This window comes from Poecilia mexicana, unplaced genomic scaffold, assembly GCF_051168715.1.
Source record: "Poecilia mexicana isolate PSO_F unplaced genomic scaffold, ASM5116871v1 scaffold_15, whole genome shotgun sequence".
Lineage (NCBI taxonomy): Eukaryota > Metazoa > Chordata > Actinopteri > Cyprinodontiformes > Poeciliidae > Poecilia > Poecilia mexicana.
In genome coordinates this window covers 6,707,603-6,729,910 of record NW_028263384.1, presented here as the reverse complement: position 1 = coordinate 6,729,910, position 22,308 = coordinate 6,707,603, and the positions used below count along the sequence as shown (strand labels likewise).

The window sequence follows — 22,308 nt, the reverse complement described above, 5'->3', positions numbered from 1 at the left end:
TTCCCTTATACATATTATGGTAACACTTTGTTTGAAGGGGTGTGCATAAGACTGACATGACACTGTCATAAACATGACATAACACCTGTCATGACCATAAAGAAGTCTTTATGAATGTCTATGACTGAAGTGTCATTCGGTAAATAATGACACTTTAAATGCAAAGAGGCTCTAAAAGTTGCATTGAAAGTCCATTAAAAATGCCAACGTTGCATTAAATTGTCATTATTTACAAAATCATACAAAGTTGGCACTTTTAATGCCAACTTTACATGATATGTATATATATATATATATATATATATATATATATATATATATATATATATATAAAAAATTCCCCTCTCACCCTCCGTGGGTGGTCTCTTTCATCCTCTGAGCTCGGGTCCTCTACCAGAGGTTCTGCGCAGTATCTTGGCTGTGCCTAGAACTGCACATTTCTGGACTGAGATGTCTGATGTTGTTCCTGGGATCTGTTTGAGCCACTGCTCCAGTTTGGGGGTGACTGCCCCGAGGGCCCCGATGACCACAGGCACCACTGTGGTCTTCACCTTCCAGGCCTTCTCCAGTTCCTCTCTGAGGCCCTGGTATTTCTCATGCTCCTTTTTCCTGATGTTGTGGTCACTTGGTATTGCTACATCCACCACAACGGCTTTCCTCTGTTCTTTATCCACCACCACAATGTCCGGTTGGTTCGACATTACCATCTTGTCTGTCTGGATCTGGAAGTCCCACAGGATCTTAGCTCGGTCATTCTCCACCACCTTTGGGGGTGTCCCCCATTTTGACCTCGGGGCTTCCAGTCCATATTCTGCACAGATGTTCCTGTACACTATGCCCGCCACTTGGTTATGTCGTTCCATGTACGCTTTCCCTGCCAGCATCTTGCACCCTGCTGTTATGTGCTGGACTGTCTCAGAGGCCTCCTTGCACAACCTACACCTTGGGTCTTGTCTGGTGTGGTAGATCTGAGCTTCTATTGCTCTGGTGTTTAGGGCCTGTTCCTGGGCGGCCAGGATGAGGGCCTCCGTGCTGTCCTTGAGTCCAGCTTTCTCCAGCCATTGGTAGGATTTCCTGATATCAGCCACTTCAGTTATTTGTCGGTGGTACATCCCATGTAGGGGCTTGTCTTCCCATGATGGTTCCTCCAGCACCTCGTCCTCTGTTCCCCATTGCCTGAGACATTCGCTGAGCACATCGTCCGTTGAGGCTTTGTCCTTGATGTATTTATGGATCTTAGATGTTTCATCCTGGACAGTGGCTCTCACACTCACTAGTCCTCTGCCTCCTTCCTTACGGCTCGTGTACAGTCTCAGGGTGCTGGATTTGGGGTGGAACCCTCCATGCATGGTTAGTAGCTTCCGAGTCTTAACATCCGTGGCCTTCATCTCTTCCATTGGCCAGCTAATTATTCCGGCAGGGTATCTGATTACTGGTAAGGCATAGCTGTTTATTGCACGGATCTTGTTCTTGCCATTGAGCTGGCTTCTCAGGACTTGCCTTATTCGTTGGAGGTATTTGGCTGTGGCTCCTTTCCTTGTGACCTCATCGAGGTTGCCATTTGCTTGTGGTATTCCCAGGTACTTGTAGCTGTGCTCTATGTCTGCTATCGTTCCCTCTGGGAGTGAGACCCCTTCTGTGCGGACGACCTTCCCTCTCTTTGTAACCATCCGGCCACACTTCTCTAGTCCGAATGACATCCCAATGTCAGTGCTGTAGATCCTGGTGGTGTGGATCAGTGAGTCGATGTCTCGCTCGCTCTTGGCGTACAGCTTGATGTCATCCATGTAGAGGAGGTGACTGATTGTGGCCCCATTCTTAAGTCGGTATCCGTAGCCAGTCTTGTTGATGATTTGGCTGAGGGGGTTCAGGCCTATGCAGAACAGCAGTGGGGACAGAGCATCTCCTTGGTATATGCCACATTTGATGGACACTTGTGCAAGCGGTTTGCAGTTGGCTTCAAGGGTGGTTTTCCACAGCCCCATCGAGTTTGCAATGAAGGCTCTTAGAGTCCTATTGATGTTGTACATCTCTAAGCATTCAATGATCCAGGTGTGTGGCATTGAGTTATAGGCTTTCTTGTAATCAATCCAAGCGGTGCACAGGTTGCATGGCTATGATGCCTGACATGAGCTTCCATGTTGTAGAGAGACAGGTTATTGGCCGATAGTTGGATGGGACTGAACCCTTTGAGGGATCCTTCTGGATCAGGATTGTGCGCCCTTCAGTTAACCATTCAGGGTGAGTCCCATTCTGTAGCAGCTGGTTCAGTTGAGCTGCCAGTCGCTCATGGAGGGCAGTGAGTTTCTTTAGCCAGTAGGCATGGATCATGCCAGTTTTTCATACCCGAGACTCTTTCTTGGACATCTGCCACAGTGATGGTTACCGGGGCTTGTTCAGGGAGGTTGCTGTGGTCCTCTCGTAGAGAGGTTAGCCACTGTGCCTTGCTGTTGTGGGACGCCTCCCTTTCCCATATGCCTTTCCAGTATTGTTCAGTCTCCAGCCTTGGTGGGTCTGCTCTGTTGTTAGTACCCTGCCATTGAGAGTACACTTTAGCTGGTTGGGTGGAGAAGAGCCGGTTGATCCTCCTGGCTTCATTCTCTCTTGTGTATCTCTTTAGGCGGCTGGCCAAGGCTTGGAGCCTTTGTTTGGCAGTTTCGAGTGCTTCAGGTATGGGCATCTGGCTGTATTTCTTGGGTACTGATCTTTTCATTGCACCCCTTAGGAGCTCTGACAGCTGGCTCACTTCCCTCCTTGTTATCTTGATCTTAGCCTCTAACCGTCTTTTCCATGATGGATATTGGGTCTCATGGTTGCTCTTATAGCCGAGCATTTCAAAGATCACTGATGCTGAGTTGTATATCAGCTCATTGGTTTCTGTTATGGTGTTGGTAGGGATTGTTCTCAATGCTGCATTCACATCTTCAATGAGACTTTCTGATGGTACTTCACTCAGCCGTTGTAATTGGCGTCGGGGTTGCCTGGTGTTCATTCGGGCCACGATTCTCTCAGGTCAGTTGCTGTCTCGTTCAGCTTTGATAGTTCGTTCATTACTGGGGCTGCATACCCAGTCTCGGGGTGGGGAGTAGTTAACTCCCCCCTGACCTTACCTTTGGGCTCCTCCCTTATGCCGTAGCATTTGTGTTGTACCTCGTCAATCTCAAGTTGTGATAGCAGTTGCCGTTTGCGGATGTTGGAGCACTGAGCTACTAGTTGTTTGGCAGTCATTGTAGACTGTGGGTGTCGAAGTAACCATTCCACCCTCAGTCTTTGCATGTAACCCCTCTGACTAGGGTTACTTGAGTAGTAGCATTCCAACAGATCCATGTTTTCGTCTCTCGCCCATTTCCGTCTTGTTCCAGTAGCCCATTTTTCATCAAGGTGCTCTGGTTCCCCAGCACCTGACGCAGACCTTGTTTGGCCGGGCGACGTCTGAGCCGGCATGTCATGCTTATCAGTGTCTCTCATTGTATGAGGTAGGCTATATAGCTCCAAGGGTCTTGCCTAGGGACCCACACTGCATAGCTCAATTGCACTGTTGTAACTTGCCCCAACCTGGATTCGAACCCCGGTCTCCCAGGTGGTAGACTGGTGTCTTACCCACTGAGCTATACAGTCAGCTATGACATCTCTAAAAAAAATAATCGATCTCCTCCCTGATCTGCATAATTACTCCGCTCAGTCAGAAACAGCCAATCAGAGCTAGCAGTAACCAGCTAGCCGCCATGCTATCAGGAAGCTTTCATTCAGTAACTCTGGATTGTTTATTGTAATGGATCCTGTTTTTGCATTTGAATGTCAGGTTTTATACTTGAACTTCTTGGCAATGTTGAGAGGTTTTATTTTGGCTCTTTGTATTATTTAGCCTCTTCAGAGCCTTCATATGTTATCAGTCTGTTAAAGGTAGTATTATCAATAGCAGTACAATTTGCACAATGCCTGTTTTGTTTTGTTCTTGGAAAAAGTTATTAAAAACCAGTTTTTGTCTAAATTAAGGTGAATTCATGGTTCCTTTTTCCACATAATGTAACCAGTAGTGTTTATGATAATAATAATTATGTGATCGGTATCGGTGATCGGTATCGGTGTATCGGCCCTCATGGGTGATCGGTATCGGTATCGGGAGGAAAAAACCTGATCGGCACATCCCTAATATATACATACATACATATATACTGTATATAGTGACGTGCAGTCAGGGGAGGCAGGTGAGGCAGAGCCTCACCTGTCATCATGGAAAAATAATATATAATAATAAAACCATTTATATTGCTATTTTCACCCTGTGGTTTGTACTATAAAGTATCTATTTTTTACTTAGCTTAACCAATTCTGATTATTTTTGTCTTCAAAATCGCTGGATTTTCGCATTTTCCCATTCAAATGCTCAGAAGCGAAGCCGGTGAGGCAGCAGCGAGCTGAGCCTCACCTTGGATTGCGCAACCTCTGGCTAACTCTGCTGTCTGCAATTCTATGGGAGCATGTTCCTCCTGTCTGTACACCAGCAATAAGATGGCTAAAAAACATTTAATATATGGACTGATTTTCCATAATTTCGCTTATATTGTACAGTGGTTTTTTTTTTTTTTGTCACCAACTGTGTTTGTATCGTGTTTTGTGTGCGGAGGAGCGATCAGAAAAGGCAGAGAACAGACTCGAGGCAGGCAGTTCTCTTGCCTCATGTCAGGGGGCGCTCATGATCCCAGATATTGTGACTGCACAACTGTAGAGTAAGACACAGTGAGCTAGCCATGGAGCTAGCCACACAGTAAATAAGTAAAGTACAGCGATATATTTGTTTTCTCCTCTTTTCCGCAGTAAACATGAAAGACTACATTTCTACACTTAAACAGTTTTCTAAAGTGGATTTTCAATTGAAGCAGGAGATAATAACTAAAGGAAGACCAACACCAGAGCTGAAAGTTTTGCTTCGAGACAGTTTGATGATTCTCAGACGGAGTAGAAAAGACATGCCGAGGATAGACTTGGCTTTGGATGAACGGATATTTTTGTGCAGAATTAGCGGATACATAAAGGTAAGACAGCATTAAGATGTTTTTTTAATGAAATGTGCGTTTTGTGGGCAGTTTGTATGTCTAAATAATTCAGTTAAGTAGAAGCGGTAGCTAATCTACCACAGCAATTATTTATTAATTAAACATTAAGCCTAAAACCTACTACAACAACAGACTAAATGTTCTGTTCTGTGTGCAAAATAAATTCTTGAATGTTTTTTGGTGTTAAATCCTAAAGCATGAAGTGGTATTGTTGTCAGTTGCTATGGCAACGAGTCTGCGTAGCTTGCCGAATACAAATCACTTTGCTGTGTAGATCATAGTACGAAATTAATACCTACATTTCTAAGTTTCACTGAGTTGACGCGGCTATGGATGACATGTAAAAGGTTAGTCTTTTTGCCCTCTAGCGTTGTATGCATGCGCGAAATTTCCGTAGGTCCATTAGAACCCCTCATTTTTTCATGTCCTATGTTCCATTACCACATCAACACAGTGGTTTCTGGAACATAAGTAGTAATATAATTAACCTTCAAGATGTTTCAAAAAATATGACACATTCAAATGTATATTCAAATATAATAACACTAAAACATTTGAAAAACCATGTGATAGAATCTCTGACCATCTATATTTTGAAAGTTAGACTAAGATAATTTCACTGCATGTAAAAATCACAAAATGAAACCAATAGGATGTATGATGACTGATGATCAATGTATCGATTCAGAACATGAGAGCATCGGACAGTTCAACAGCACATTACTGCTACACTAAAGTTCAGTGTTATATTTATTATTCTGTTTATCTTCACAGCTATTGTGGGAGAGTTCTCATCATTCATCGTACCAGGATCCTCTGATATGTTTATGATATTCTGTCTGATGAACACATTTACTAAGAGTAAGAATTTACACAAACTAAAGATGAAGATGGTGGAGCTCGGTGACTTTACAACCAGGAAGAGGTCACTGGTACACTGTAAAAACTGACAACCCCCTTAGGATAAATCCCATTATTTTTACCTCATGGCTTATGAAACCTATTTATGGTTCTTTAATAGAACTTTGACGGCATTCATGATCTTGATGAATCCCAAAATGAAAATGAGTGTGATACCACTGTAGCAGTTTGTGCAAAAAGAGGCCCGACCAGGTATTGAGTGCATAGAAATAAAGTGACATTTGTGTTTAAAAGATCAATTAATGAAAAATGTTCACTTTTATTGACCCTATCTCATAGTATAACTTTTGGAGACACTGAATTGAGGTTTTATTTATTTGTAACCCATAATCATTAAAATTGCACAAAAAAAGATTTAAAATATTTACTCTGTGTGGAATGAATCTACGTAATATATGAGTTTTACTTTCAGAAATGAGTGACAAAAAGTCTATTTTTTCCACAATATTCCAATTTTTTCACATGCATTAAAATGTAACTTATATTTAACTTACTAACATTTTACCTGTAACGTTAGTAAGATCAAGGCCCTCTGGTGACACCTAGTGTTTAGAGTTTGAAATTGTAATTACCTTTAAACCACATTTAGAAATCTCTCATAGCAGTATCATTTTGTTGTTATAAAATTATCCTCATAATAACATATATTTCTTTGTCAAAACCATTACAACCATGCAATACAAACCAGAGTTAAGTCATCCTACACTCTTAATATTTTAGTCTTTGTTAACAGTTTTTCTTTATTTTTTTAAAGATTTTGATGACTTATTTTATTCATATGTTAATTTTGAACTATAATTACATCCTTTCAGATCTTTTGTGTGGAATCTGCTGTGGAGGAACAAAGGGAAGTAGGAAACCCCATCCATCCGAGAAAAAAACTGGAAATTCATGTGAACATAGGAGACAAATAACTGATGACAAACAAGTATTGTCGTCTGCTAGCTAGACTGCACTGAAGTAGTAAGTAAAGCAAAATATTATTGGCTAACTAAGTTGTCCATTTGAAGCAATGCTATCAATGAGATCAAGGCATTCTGGGCAGATAAAATCCAACCAGTTACAGTAAGCAAGATTATCTGACTGGCAGGTATTTTTTGTAACTAAAGTAAAGAGGCGTAAAGGAAATCAGACAGATGCACATCTACAAGTGTTACATAGAGACACATCAATCCTGAATATTTTCCTTTATTAAAAGAAATCAAACTCTTTCCTTTTGTCATACACGGGTTTTGAATGTGTCATAAAGATCTATAAATAATTTTCCTCTTTTACAAAGATTTAAAAAAATTATAACAGGTTAGACTGTATCTAATACAAGCAACTCAACAGAAAGGACACTCAAGGTCAGTTTATGGAAGACAGGAAAATAAATCGCCGTGGTCAAACACAATGGTCAAAATATTACAGAAACAACTACAGAGTACAACATAGAGGTCTTTTCAAACCCAAGGCTGAGATGAATATGCCTGTTCAAAGCTGAAGGAACTAGATCCAATGATACAGACTGGCAATGCTATATGCATAATGATATATGATATAAATCATACATAACTTACAAATAGATTTCCTACGGGACAGGGATAAGATGATGGAGAGGGTTCTGGAAATAATGTGGGCAGCAGAGTTTTAGGACCAGTTGCAATCTGTGGGAGGATTTGTCAGGTAAACCAAAACAAAGGGAGGGTTGTGACTAAAGAATGGATCAGAATGCCAGTAGAGAGGCAGGTATGGATGTATGATACATAAATCATGAGGATGACACCCAGACTTTCAACCTGGAAGAAAGGTGAAATAAGGATCTGTCACCAGAAATGGAGAACATACACTGAAGCTATTCAGAAATAGTTTCATTATTCATGGAACATTATCTCCAAAATCTAAAAAATCAACAGTTGTAGGATTGACAGGACAGATGACCAGAGGTCCAGAATTTTTACCACCGTCATTCTTACAGGGACTGAAGAAAGGATAGAGTTTCTCTGTAAAGCAACATCCAGTAAAGGAGTAGATGAGGACTCTAGGCTCTACATTATAAAAGGAGACCAGACCCTGATCGTAATCCACAAACACCGCAACCCTCTCTGGACCAGGCTGAGGACAGAGACGGACAGAAGGTACACTACCAGCTGTATACTCATTTCCATTTCTCAAACTTATTGTGTAGTAGCCATGTTGAGGACAAGCTATTAGATCTCCCTTCCTGTTGACCGACTCCCGGGCCACTCCAAAGTCCCAGTCAGTTTTTCCTTTAACCCGAACCTCAAAGTAAAATCTACCTGAAGAGAAACTCTGCTTTCCTAAAATGCAAACACAGTAAGAGAATCTATCTGGGTTGTCCGGAAGATTCTTCTTCAAATAACCGTGACTCTCTCGTTTTCCATCATTTGACAGGGTGAGTCTAGGATGTGCTGTGTCCGGATCAAGAGTCACGTCCACAGCGTACTGTTGGACCCACTTCAACTGAAACGTAATCATCTTCGTCCTAAGAGTGCCCTGTGCCACCGCGTTCACAACAGTCCTGTCATATGATAGCGGTTTGACGTCGGCATGCTCCCACTCTCTAGTGGGTGGTGCAAAGTTTAGGGAGGAGAACCTTTGAATAAACTGGAGGTGGTCCTCATAGCACAAGAGCTGCTTTACCTCAGAGCTCCTCTGCATCAGATCAGAGATTTGCCGTTTCAGATCCTTGATCACAACTTCAGCCAGCTTCTCTGCAGAGTTCTGTTTGTCTTCAATTTCCGTTACGAGCTTTTCAAGGCCTTTTTCAACAGACCTCTTGAGGGCAGTGAAAATCCGAACACCTTCTGCTTTCTCTCTGTCTGCTGCCTCCTTACTTATCCTCACAGACTTTTCAATTTCCTGAATCTTCTCTTGCTTAGTCTGGATCAAATGCTGAATTTCAGCTTCCGTCTTCCCCAGCTCCGCTTTCTTTTTGTCACATTCCTCACCTAGAGGAATGAACTCATGAGACTTGTGGTCTAAAATTGAGCAGAGAGAACAGATGCATGTGTTGTCCATCAGACAGAAGAGCTCCAGCAGTTTACTGTGCTGTGCGCATATCCTTTCTTCCAAGTCCTCCACAGGTTCCATGAGCTGATGCCTTTTCAGACGTGATGCCGTCAAATAGGGCTCCCAATGAGTCTCACAGTAAGAAGCCAAGCACACAAGGCAGGACTTCGCCGCCTTTAGCTTGGTTTCAGTGCAGACATCGCAGGGAACGTCTCCTGGCTGTATAGCTTGTTGCTCAGATCTGCTGATCTGAGCAATCAGATTCTGGATAAAGGTGTTGATGCTCAGTCGAGGTCTGGTGGGAAAATGCTCCTTGCACACCGGGCAGTTGAACAGAATGCTACTGTCCCAATGTCTGTCGATACATTGTTTGCAAAAGTTGTGTCCACATGGTGTGCTGACTGGATGGATGAACACATCCAGACAGATGGAGCACTGAAACTGATCCATAAGTTGAGAGGTTTGGCCAGCGAACATGTCTGCAGTGTGTAAAAAAAAAAAAAAAAATTAAAGATTAGTAAAGATCTACTGTATATAGCCTGAAATTCAGTTTTATTACACTTAAACAGTTGATTTGGTTTTATTGATTTAAGGTTCTGTGGAGGGTGATTATTTTATTAAATGTGGTAGAAAGAAGTCATACCGCCTTCAGTTTGTTCGACAATCAGATACATCCATCCGTCAAGGTGTTGAATGCTAAACAAGCTAACTAGATGTACACTAAAATTACACCTGTCAGCTAATATGGAGTTTGCGTGACTAATTGTCAAACACCTTTAAGACTTTGAACATTTACAACTAACATAAAATCCAAATATTTTCTCACTCTACATGGAGCTGAAGGGTACTGATGAGTCACAGTAGACATGGAGGGTTGATACAAACAGGCTCAATCCACATGACTTTACGTAGAAACACAGACACTGTCCAGCTAAACAAAGCAGCACTAAATACAACAGCATCCATTATGAAATTGTAGATTTTTTATTTCTACTAAGAGAGATTAATCCCACTCATATAAATGTTTTTAGCTTGAGTTATCTGAAAGTCAGCTAAAAGAAACACATATTTTAAGACTTAGCCATTAAATACTCAGATTAATCATTTAACTTCCTATTAGCTAATGATGTGACATCTGTCTACTACAGGTAAGGGAAATATTAATGGAAGTAACTTCATGATCACAGTATTTTGAAACAATAGGTGTCAGGAGACCCTGATGAAACTAAACTCCTGTTAGCAGGTGTTGGCCTAGGAATTTCAGACTTACTGTCAAAGAGATGCAAAACATGTTTTGAACTATTAGTTTAGATGAATCTGTATCATAGTTTGTGAGCCATAAGTTTGTTGATAGCAGCTAAAACATTCATCAGTTAAATCTTACATTGTTAGAGCAGTTTCTGCTTCTGGAGAAAAAAATGCAATAGCCAATATGCTAAAGTTAGCATAACTGCTGAGCATCAAAACAAAAGAGCAGAGTTTATTAAAGACTGTATGTACGGTGTAATGATAAAGCTTTACATGTTTCAGGTGAGACATTGACAGAATATCACAGTTGCTTTCTTAACTGATTTAATGCATGTAGAAGAAGCCTACTGACAGTCAAATTAGTCAGATGAATTTAAAGTACAATCCTGATTGGAAGACCTCTAGTTTTAGTCTAAAAGTAAGACAACAAACCTTTGTGTTGATGCTGGTTGTTCCAAAACAGTGAATAATGTTAGTTGTACTTACCAGTTTTAAAGTGAGTTTTTAACAAAGAAGAGATTAACTTGAAACTTATTCTTCTTGACGACTAAAATGACAGAGTGACTGTTTTGTCGTCACTCAGTCATTTCAGAAAGGTTACTCTTAAACTTGCCCTTCAACTTTTGCTCCTCCTGTACTTTAATGGTTTATTTTTAGCTCTCATGGTTATTGCATTACATTAAAAACATGATCCGACAGAATATTATCTTCAACTTAATGGAGATCGATATTCTTAGTTGGTGTTAATGATTTTGATGATGGCATTCGACAAAATGTAATGTCTATTACTAGTTTCTAAGATGGTAAGTGTTGTTTTTATGAGGTTTTATGTTTGTGTTTCATCAGGTATAGCACTTTGAACTGCTTTGTTGCTGAAATGTGCTATACAAATAAATCAAGATTTAAGAGATTACCACAAGCAATTCACAAAAAAGTTCAAGTTAATGCATAACCTAATATAACCACAGAACCCTTCAGATATATATTTTTTAATTCAGGATTTTTAAGAATGCATGTTCTGTTCTCATGTCATCTTTACAGCATAACTTCATTTTGAATAAATCACAGCAATGTCTTGTCCAAATAATTTAAGTCTGCTGCTGGACACAGGTACAAACTCAACAGAAATGTCCTGCATAATGTACCTGGTTTGTCAGTCTTTTTCCTCTATTTGTTCAATTTATAAAAAATTTTTACGTTGATTTGTATTGTAAGAGCCATAAAATATTCGGTGTGTTATGGTGTGGCCACTGGGCGTCGCTGTGGTTCAACAAATATATAGAAGAACCGTAGATCTTTCCTCACAAAATCCTCTGGTTTGTCCAGCAGATGGCAGCAAGAGACCACAAATAAACCACATATCATAATCTTAAGTCTTTAAATTGTCATATATATGCATTTAAGTTGCACATATATACAAATCCTGTTTAAATACTAACAAAACTTACATTTATTCATTTGCACGCCCCCAGTCTCTTGAACAAAGAGCTCTGAACGGTCTCCAACGATTACTTCGTCAACTTTCTGTTCATCTAACACTGAACATGTGCTCTTACAGCAACGACGGCTATTGGCAGCTTGAAATTAGATTGAACCAATCACAGCAAACATTACTCAGACGACTTCCTGAGCTCTTAAAGTGATACACGGTTATAGTCCATTTTCAATAATAATAAAACAAAAGATTTTTGTTGAAAAGTTAACAAAACAATTTCCTTGATAGATGAATCCTGCACCTAAACTACAGCAAGAGAACTGAAAAAAAAAAAAAAAGCCAGGGTAAAGACAGAAAAGGTACAAAAAACATAGTGAAATAAAATTACGCATTTTCTTATAAACTGTTGATAGTTTTCTTTTCGACAACAGTGAACTCAGCTTTGAAAAAGAAACAAAAACCCAAAAGTTATTTTAGTGCACTTCTCTCTAAGTTATACATAAACGTTCTTCAAATTAAAACGTTAAAACAACTAGACCCAAGGAAGTGCAGCATGTCACAATGCACACGTATAACAATATACCATTCTTCAAAATAAGAGCATAAAATTCTAACCACCATACAACTCTTAGCCATTTACAGGTGCTGGTCATAAAATTAGAATATTGTGATAAAGTTCATTATTTTCCATAATGTCATGATAAAAATTAAATTGTCATATATTTTAGATTCATTGCACACCAACTGAAATATTTCAGGTCTTTTATTGTTTTAATTTTGATGATTTTGGCAAACAGCTCATGAAAACCCAAAATCCCTGTCTCAAAAAATTAGAATATTATGAAAAGGTTCTCTGAACGAGCAATAAAAATAATCATCTGAATCAACAAAGTAACTCTAAACACCTGAAAAAGATTCCTGAGGCCTTTAAAAACTCCCAGCCTGGTTCATTACTCAAAACCGCAATCATGGGTCAGACTGCTGACCTGACTGCTGTCCAGAAGGCCATCACTGACATCCTCAAGCAAGAGGGTGAGAAACAGAAAGAAATTTCTGAACGAATCGGCTGTTTGCAGAGTGTTATATCAAGGCACCTCAGTGGGAAGTCAGTAGGAAGGAAAAAGTGTGGCAGAAAACGCTGCACAACGAGAAGAGGTGACCGGACCCTGAGGAAGATTGTGGAGAAGGGCCGATTCCAGACCAAATTAAATTTTCATCTCCATAAAACTTTTCAGCAGATGGAAGCATGAAGTGCTCCAAAATCTTCTGATAGCTGCTGCATTGATCCTGCCCTTGATAAAACCCAGTGGACCAACACCAGCAGCTGACATGGCACCCAGACCATCACTGACTGTGGGTACTTGACACTGGACTTCTGGCATTTTGGCATTTCCTTCTCCCCAGTCTTCCTCCAGAGTCTGGCACTTTGATTTCCGAATGACATGCAAAGTTTGCTTTCATCCGAAAAAAGTACTTTGGACCACTGAACAACAGTGGTCCAAAGTGCTGCTTCTCTGTAGCCCAGGTCAGGCGCTTCTGCCGCTGTTTCTGGTTCAAAAGTGGCTTGACCTTTGACCTGGGGAATGCGGCACCTGTAGCCCATTTCCTGCACACGCCTGTGCACAGTGGCTCTGGATGTTTCTACTCCAGACTCAGTCCACTGCTTCCCCCAAGGTCTGGAATCGGCCCTTCTCCACAATCTTCCTCAGGGTCCGGTCACCTCTTCTCGTTGTGCAGCGTTTTCTGCCACACTTTTTCCTTCCTACTGACTTCCCACTGAGGTGCCTTGATATAACACTCTGCAAACAGCTGATTCGTTCAGAAATTTCTTTCCGTTTCTCACCCTCTTGCTTGAGGATGTCAGTGATGGCCTTCTGGACAGCAGTCAGGTCAGCAGTCTGACCCATGATTGCGGTTTTGAGTAATGAACCAGGCTGGGAGTTTTTAAAGGCCTCAGGAATCTTTTTCAGGTGTTTAGAGTTACTTTGTTGATTCAGATGATTATTTTTATTGCTCGTTCAGAGAACCTTTTCATAATATTCTAATTTTTTGAGACAGGGATTTTGGGTTTTCATGAGCTGTTTGCCAAAATCATCAAAATTAAAACAATAAAAGACCTGAAATATTTCAGTTGGTGTGCAATGAATCTAAAATATATGACAATTTAATTTTTATCATGACATTATGGAAAATAATGAACTTTATCACAATATTCTAATTTTATGACCAGGACCTGTATAGTATCCCGTTCATTAATGTCAAATTGGTAGTGGTCTTATTTTATCACTCAATTTTAAACAGTCATAGTAGCCCAGGCTAGCTACGCTTACAACATGCTAGCCAACGTCAAAACAACAAGGTAATGGTTTGTAACTATGGAAACCAGTGACAGTTTAAAAGCTCGCTGGCTCTTTCTACAGTCAGGTTGCGCGCGCATCCGTTGTGTTAGTAAAACATCCATAAGACATGCCCGCTCTGAATTTCAAATGAAACTGTGACATCACAATATAACTTCAAAGGCAGAATTCTGACATCACCAGCGATTATAAAAGCTCCGCACAGTGATCTACTTTCATCACAACCTGTTAGCAGCTGTTGTTGATAGTTTCTATTGAGAATTTGCTTAGCAGTTTAAAGTTAGATTTTCAACTTGTTTGGTGCACATTTCTTTTGAAACTTAACGTGACATCTTTACCGAGTTTCTAGACAAGTGATTTATTGTAGAACCGGAAACAAGCAAAAGCCACAATGCAGTCTGATCAGCCTGGAGTAGAAGAGGTTACATTCGAGGACATTGAAAGGGAATTACAGATTCCCCAGCAACCCAAGCACAAGAAGAAGATCCCATTTGCAGTCTGGTTGGAGTTGCAAGCTCCTAAGGACCTAAAGATACCTGATGAAAATATCGAACAGCAGGACTCTTCACTGACCACCACTAGAGTGCAGGAGACAAGCAATACAGCAGAGAAGGAACAGCTCTCTAAGTCTGACGAACAGCCACCAAAGACAAGGCGCAACAAAAAGAAAAAGATACCGTTTCAAGTCTGGATGGAGAAACATGCCCCTGCTGATCTAAGGACTTCAGCTGAAGGAGGTACTGGAACGGAAGACGATTCACCAGTTACCGAAAAAGTACCGATCTCTGGACTGCAGGAAACTATCAATATAGCACAGAAGTCCTTTAAGTCTTGTGGTGAAAACGTTAATAAGCAAGACATTTCTCTGCCTCAAGAAGAAGGTAATCTGGAAGATTCCTTAAAGGAGATTTGCAAAGAGGAACCTGTAATTTCCACAAAACAGCTGGTCACTGAAAAGAAATCCATCTCCAAACCACAACAGAGAGAGGATCAAAAAGTGGAGAAACAGATTTCAAAAACTAAGCGCATCAAGAAGCCATTGCTTTGGAAATCTTTCCCAGAGTCAGACGCTTCTATAGATCTTACATTTTTCACTGAAAATAGTCATCAGGCAGCTTTGCCCAGCAGAAAAAAGTCATTTTGGAAAGTGCTCCCCAAATCTGAACCTCACATGGATATAAGTTTTATTGCTGAGAATATTGAAACTCAAAAAGTGTCAAAGCCAGCACAAGAACAAAATCAAACATCAGAAAATGTTAAAGGAGAGTGTTTAAGAGAAATTCAAAATTTGCCCCACTCCTCTGAAAAGACAAGTCAAGGAAAATGTACATGTGAAGCCAAATTTAAAGCCTCTGAATTGGAATATATAAAAGTACAGAAATATTTAATGAGACAACTTGATGAGCTGTTCGATATAAACCGTAAACTGAGTGCTAAACTCAGACAGCAGAAAGAGCTGACGAGGAAAGGACTCTCAGAGAGAAGCCAAAGCAAGACTTCTGTTCAAATTCAGGAAGATTCCCAAGACCGCTCATGGCAGAAAACCGTCCATTATGGATCTGGTTCAGTACAAATAGCGAGGGATATACGGGAAACGAGCTACCAGTTAAAACCAGTCAGTCGGACGACTTCAACTCAAACAGAAATGGATGTGCTGGAAACCAAATGTCAAGTGAAACCAGTCAGTCGGACGACTTCAACTCAAACAGAAATGGATGTGCTGGAAACCAAATGTCAAGTGAAACCAGTCAGTCGGACGACTTCAACTCAAACAGAAATGGATGTGCTGGAAACCAAATGTCAAGTGAAACCAATCAGTCGGACGACTTCAACTCAAACAGAAATGGATGTGCTGGAAACCGGCTATCGGTTTCCAGTCCATCGAATGATTGAATTAGAAACCATCAGTAAAGAAAAGCTTTCTGAATCAAACGGTGAAGAACAAAACATTTCAGCAGCAGAAACGGTTGGGGATCAGACAGGCACCATCGAAAATGAGATTCATGCAAAAGGAACGGTGATCGTTAAAGAACAGCAGATCACTGAGGAGGAAAAAACCATCTCTGAAAACCAACCAAATGGGGACGAGCAAAATAACAAAAAGCCATCAAGGAAAGCTAAATGGAGGATCAAGAGAAAGGCTGCAATGAAAGCTGCATCTGATTTGGAAAACCCCAACAAGGACAACGTTTCTGGAAAAAACTGTGAAAAAGAAGCTTCTGTACCAGAAACAGGTGGGGATCAGACAGCCACAGTCAAAAACACTCATATGATTGAAACAACAATCTACAGTCCCCAGCAAATCTCGGAAGAGGACATGATCTATGAAAGACAACAAAATGGAGTTAATGAAATGAAGAAACAATCAAAAAATTCTAAGAAGAAGAAGAAGAGAAAGGCAGCATTGAAAGCTGCCTCTGAACGGGAAACAACCAATAATGATCAAGTTTTTGGAGAAAACATGGAAGAAGAAGTTTCAATACCGGAAATAGTCAAGGATCAGAGAGCCACCATCATAATTGAGATTTGTGAAAACAAAACAGTGATTGACAAACCACAGCAGCCGACTGAAGACGAAATGGGAATACAACAAAATGGGGACCAGCAGGATGAGACAAACATTGAGACACCAAAAACTGATTTTGAGATCCCTCAGACAGTTTGTGAAAAAATAGTCACAAACCTTTGCACAACTTCAGAAGATGTAACAAGTGAAGTTCATGCAGTGTCCACAGAAGGGGAGAATGGCCTAACGGAGGAACAAAGAACATCTCCTCCACAGATGAAGGTCACGTTAAAGGAAGACATAATCCAAACAACACCTGAGGAATCAGAACTTCAAGGAGCTGAAGAGTCAGCTGAACAGAAGAATGTGTCTAAACAAGAAGAGCGCCCCAGGAAGAATATCTCGCTGTGGAGGAGAATCAAAAAGGCTTTGACTCCAACATGTCTGCGCCAATTCAAAGACAGACGTTAAGTCAAAACAGCACAGATCAACTTACGTCTCAGTACAATAGATTTAAAAGGGGGGTGGGGCCACGTGTGTTTTCGGTAATTGGCGGGAATTGAAAAAAGAGCTGCTGTTGTTGTAAATTGGATATTTAATATTAAAAAGACAGGACTGCACGGTGGGAATGTCTCCCCGTGTAGGTGTGGGTTCACTCCGGGTGCTCCGGCTTCCCCCACGTTCAACAGCATCAGAACTCAAGTTCATCCACTGTAAGATTTTTCAATGGATGGAAAATCCATTGAAAACCCTGAAGATGTAACAGGTCAGCAACTCTTTTTCCAGTTCCTGTAGTTTCCAATTCTGTAGAAACTACAGGAACTGGAAAAAGAGCTGCTGCTGTTATTAATTGGACATTTTAATATTAAAAAGACAGGACTGCACGGTGGGAATGTCTCCCCGTGTAGGTGTGGGTTCACTCCGGGTGCTCCAGCTTCCCCCACGTTCAATAACATGTTCATCCACTGTAAGATTTGTATTTCTAATTCTAAACAGAAAATAAGACAACCACATTTATTGATTAAAGGCAGATTTAGGGAAAAAATGTAAACAAAGTGGAACAAAAAGAGCATTTTAGAAGTCTAACCAATAAAAATTGGAAAAAATGTGGAAAACTATCTTTCTTGGCAAGATATTTATATCCATATCTAAATTGTTCTATATATCTATAAACATATCTCTATAGATATACAGGTGCTGGTCATAAAATTAGAATATTGTGATAAAGTTCATTATTTTCCATAATGTCATGATAAAAATTAAATTGTCATATATTTTAGATTCATTGCACACCAACTGAAATATTTCAGGTCTTTTATTGTTTTAATTTTGATGATTTTGGCAAACAGCTCATGAAAACCCAAAATCCCTGTCTCAAAAAATTAGAATATTATGAAAAGGTTCTCTGAACGAGCAATAAAAATAATCATCTGAATCAACAAAGTAACTCTAAACACCTGAAAAAGATTCCTGAGGCCTTTAAAAACTCCCAGCCTGGTTCATTACTCAAAACCGCAGTCATGGGTCAGACTGCTGACCTGACTGCTGTCCAGAAGGCCATCACTGATATCCTCAAGCAAGAGGGTGAGAAACGGAAAGAAATTTCTGAACGAATCGGCTGTTTGCAGAGTGTTATATCAAGGCACCTCAGTAGGAAGTCAGTAGGAAGGAAAAAGTGTGGCAGAAAACGCTGCACAACGAGAAGAGGTGACCGGACCCTGAGGAAGATTGTGGAGAAGGGCCGATTCCAGACCTTGGGGGAAGCAGTGGACTGAGTCTGGAGTAGAAACATCCAGAGCCACTGTGCACAGGCGTGTGCAGGAAATGGGCTACAGGTGCCGCATTCCCCAGGTCAAAGGTCAAGCCACTTTTGAACCAGAAACAGCGGCAGAAGCGCCTGACCTGGGCTACAGAGAAGCAGCACTTTGGACCACTGTTGTTCAGTGGTCCAAAGTACTTTTTTCGGATGAAAGCAAACTTTGCATGTCATTCGGAAATCAAAGTGCCAGACTCTGGAGGAAGACTGGGGAGAAGGAAATGCCAAAATGCCAGAAGTCCAGTGTCAAGTACCCACAGTCAGTGATGGTCTGGGTGCCATGTCAGCTGCTGGTGTTGGTCCACTGGGTTTTATCAAGGGCAGGATCAATGCAGCAGCTATCAGAAGATTTTGGAGCACTTCATGCTTCCATCTGCTGAAAAGTTTTATGGAGATGAAAATTTAATTTGGTCTGGAATCGGCCCTTCTCCACAATCTTCCTCAGGGTCCGGTCACCTCTTCTCGTTGTGTAGCGTTTTCTGCCACACTTTTTCCTTCCTACTGACTTCCCACTGAGGTGCCTTGATATAACACTCTGCAAACAGCCGATTCGTTCAGAAATTTCTTTCTGTTTCTCACCCTCTTGCTTGAGGATGTCAGTGATGGCCTTCTGGACAGCAGTCAGGTCAGCAGTCTGACCCATGATTCCGGTTTTGAGTAATGAACCAGGCTGGGAGTTTTTAAAGGCCTCAGGAATCTTTTTCAGGTGTTTAGAGTTACTTTGTTGATTCAGATGATTATTTTTATTGCTCGTTCAGAGAACCTTTTCATAATATTCTAATTTTTTGAGACAGGGATTTTGGGTTTTCATGAGCTGTTTGCCAAAATCATCAAAATTAAAACAATAAAAGACCTGAAATATTTCAGTTGGTGTGCAATGAATCTAAAATATATGACAGTTTAATTTTTATCATGACATTATGGAAAATAATGAACTTTATCACAATATTCTAATTTTATGACCAGCACCTGTAGATATCTATATCTAAATCTATCAATCTGTCTCTCTATAAATACATATAAATCTATATATATATATCTACATATCAATATCAATCTATCTATACATCTACCTCTCTATACATATATAGAGAGAAGTAGATATATAGATATATAGATGTAGAAATGTAGACATGCATATAGATATCTATCTATATATATAAATATATTGATATATATTCATATATCTATATCTCTATCTATCTATCCATCTATCCATCCATTCATCCATCTATCCATCCATATATATATATATATATATATATATATATATATATATATATATATATATATATATATATATATATATATATATATATATATATATATATATATATATATATATATATATATAAGCCCCTCTGTCATTTGACAGGTTATAATTAACACCCTTGACTGGAGCACATGGCGACATTATAGACTTTACGCAAAGAGTTCATCGCAGAGGCAACTAAAATCAATCAATTAAAAAATCCTTTCTGAATATCATCTCATGGACGCTGAACTAAATACGTCTTTCTGACCGGGAGCTGACAGCGTTATGGACCAGACACCTTGGAGCGTCTGGTTAGGAAGCTCATTGCAAACCTTTAGTTGAAATGGCGCCTTTAACTCCAGTCTCCAGTACAGAACAGAGAAAACTAAAGAGAATGCAACATTGTTTTAATCCATTTATAGTCTAAACAGAGGAGCCACCAGTTTATTTTGAGGAAATAAATAAAAGTGCAAAAGTTAATTAGATCCATGCGCAGTGTGCTGCGCAACCATTGCGGTCGCGGCTCCGCCGCTGCGAAGAATTAAGCTTAACTCGCCCTGCAGTTTTAACAAATGGAGGTGACGACGTTACCTCAGAAGTAGAGCGATGCTCAGAAGGAACGCGGCAGACATAACATCTGTCCGTTTTGGAGAAGCGAAACCATGCAAAAAATAAAAATAAAAAATCCTGGCAAAAACGCACGCCCGAACTGCGCACAGGGTTAAAAAAAAAAGAAAAAGAAAAAAAAATCTCGCAGAGTTCAATTGTTCGGTTTGGTTCAGACAGATCCAACTGTAGATGAACCAGCGCAGATTTCTCTGCAGATGCGACCAGGAAGAATTTGTGAAGCTGTGCGTTCAGACGCAGCGGGTGAATTAATGGTAATTTAAGTGGAGTCGCTTAATTTAATAAGTTATAAATATTGGAGCCACAGTCAGTGGTTTGTGTCACTACGGAGAAAAAGTTAGATGCATTTATCTGCTTTATGTGTGATGGGATCTGGATTCAATTAGGCGAATATTAACTAAACCGCATAAAAATGCGGCTAAATAGTCTGTTAATATGTTTTGATAGGTAATTTGACAGGTAAAAATAGTTCGGGTCGGACCAGAATTATTTGCCTGATGGTGCTCAGGTGCATCAGATGATAGGGGGGGCACTGCCCCCCCCCAACCCCCCTCTGGCTCCGCCACTGGTCGCTCTGTATCCACCAAGTTACACGCAGACTCGTTGTCATAGCAACTGACAATTGACAAAGAATTGGTTAAGCTAAGTAAAAAAATAATTGCTTTATAGTACAAACCAGAGTGAAAATAGCAATAGAAATGATTTTATTATTCTATATTATTTTCCCCTTACCGCACGTCACTGGTTTTGACAATAATAATAGTTCAGAAACCAATAAAAATATTGGACGTATTCATCATAATACAATGTTACAAAAAAATATAATTATCCCTAATTAACTTACCTTTACCAATAATAATCCTTATTTTTTACACATTCAATTTTTTGATAGTTGGACTTATCTGATATCCTCATTCAGATTTTTCCATAGCCTAACACCGGAAATAGACAGATTTTCAAAGTTGCTAGTATGTTTAAGATTTTGAATTTATATTCCCTTCTTTCCATTTTCAGACAATGGAACAGAGTTTTTTTGGGGCACTCAAAGCTTGTTTTTGCAGCTTCTTTTGCACCACACACTGGAATGTTTTCTGTCAGCATAGCTCAAATATCATAATGGATATATATATTGTGTGTGTTTTGTGTCTATGAGAACAATGCTGTAATCACCTTACTCCCTTGTTTTTCCAGTGTGGATGCCTTTCTCATCATCAATGCCTCCAGCGTCAACTGTCAAACTCACAGTCAGTCGGTGTGTGATGACCTCCTCAGTTAAGTGAACAGTTTATGAAACGAAATGCGAGTCTGGATAATCAGTAAAGTAAGGATTTTGACCAGCAGAGGGCAGCAGGCTACCAACCAAACCACATAAATCATCCCGGAAGTCTCCAGTGAGTAGCAAACGTCCCAATAATTTGGCCTAAATTCAGTGTATGGGATATACACTGATATACATTTGAAACGAGAACAGTACCAAAATATCTGCGTGACCATTTTAAAACTAAAATTTTCAAAAAAGAAAATTTTGTTTTCCTTTTTGGAATCTTTGGGTAAATGAATGCAGTGACAGCACCAAACGTCATTGTAACTTAAAACGCTTTATGATGGAGCAACTCTCACTATCTAAATTTTATTAGAGTCATTATAAAAGGTTATAATGTGTGGGAATAAAGGATCTTGGCGTTTTTAATTTATTTGCTGCATTTGTTGTGTTCAGATTTAGTACATTTTAACCTATACAGCACTGTCTGAGTTTTTTTCTAAGACACGTGCCGTATAAATACACTTTAGCTTTTCACTTTATCACCTTGTCTTTTTTTAACTAACATGCTCTGATATTGCAACCTCATCAGAGAGCTGCAGATGAAGTTGAACTCTCCTCTATGTGACCCCCACAAAGTGTGGTCACATTTGTTGGATTAAATTGTGATTTTAGTTGTTTTGAAGTTTTGGAGCAATGTCACGCAGTAACACGGGTGCGCCGCTAGATGGCAGAAGCGGGCTCTTGTGGGACTGACGGTGCATCATTGCGGGTTCGAGGAAGCTCCCTTCCATTCGGATGAGAGCTACCAGC

The 22,308-nt window shown here is 40.1% G+C and overlaps 2 protein-coding genes across 3 annotated transcripts; one reads left to right on the top strand and one right to left on the bottom strand.

The window, feature by feature from the left end:
* Positions 1–7,150: 7,150 nt before the first annotated feature.
* Positions 7,151–12,309, bottom strand: LOC148155278 (E3 ubiquitin-protein ligase TRIM21-like). Of its 2 annotated transcripts, none has more exons than XM_088013165.1 (2): positions 11,687–12,309; positions 7,151–9,469 (listed from the first exon to the last, which is right to left on the bottom strand). In XM_088013165.1, the coding sequence occupies exons 1-2, from the start codon at positions 11,694–11,696 to the stop codon at positions 7,836–7,838; spliced, it is 1,644 nt and encodes a 547-aa protein (XP_087869291.1). In that variant the 5' UTR covers positions 11,697–12,309; the 3' UTR covers positions 7,151–7,835. The 2 variants fall into 2 exon arrangements, with proteins under 2 accessions (XP_087869291.1, XP_087869292.1); XM_088013166.1 differs by lacking the exon at positions 11,687–12,309 and adding an exon at positions 10,725–10,785.
* A 3,564-nt stretch (positions 12,310–15,873) lies between these two features.
* On the top strand, positions 15,874–17,007 carry LOC148155277 (uncharacterized). The gene has a single exon (XM_088013432.1). It carries the CDS (start codon positions 15,874–15,876, stop codon positions 17,005–17,007), a length of 1,134 nt encoding a protein of 377 aa, XP_087869558.1.
* The last annotated feature ends 5,301 nt before the right edge of the window (positions 17,008–22,308 follow it).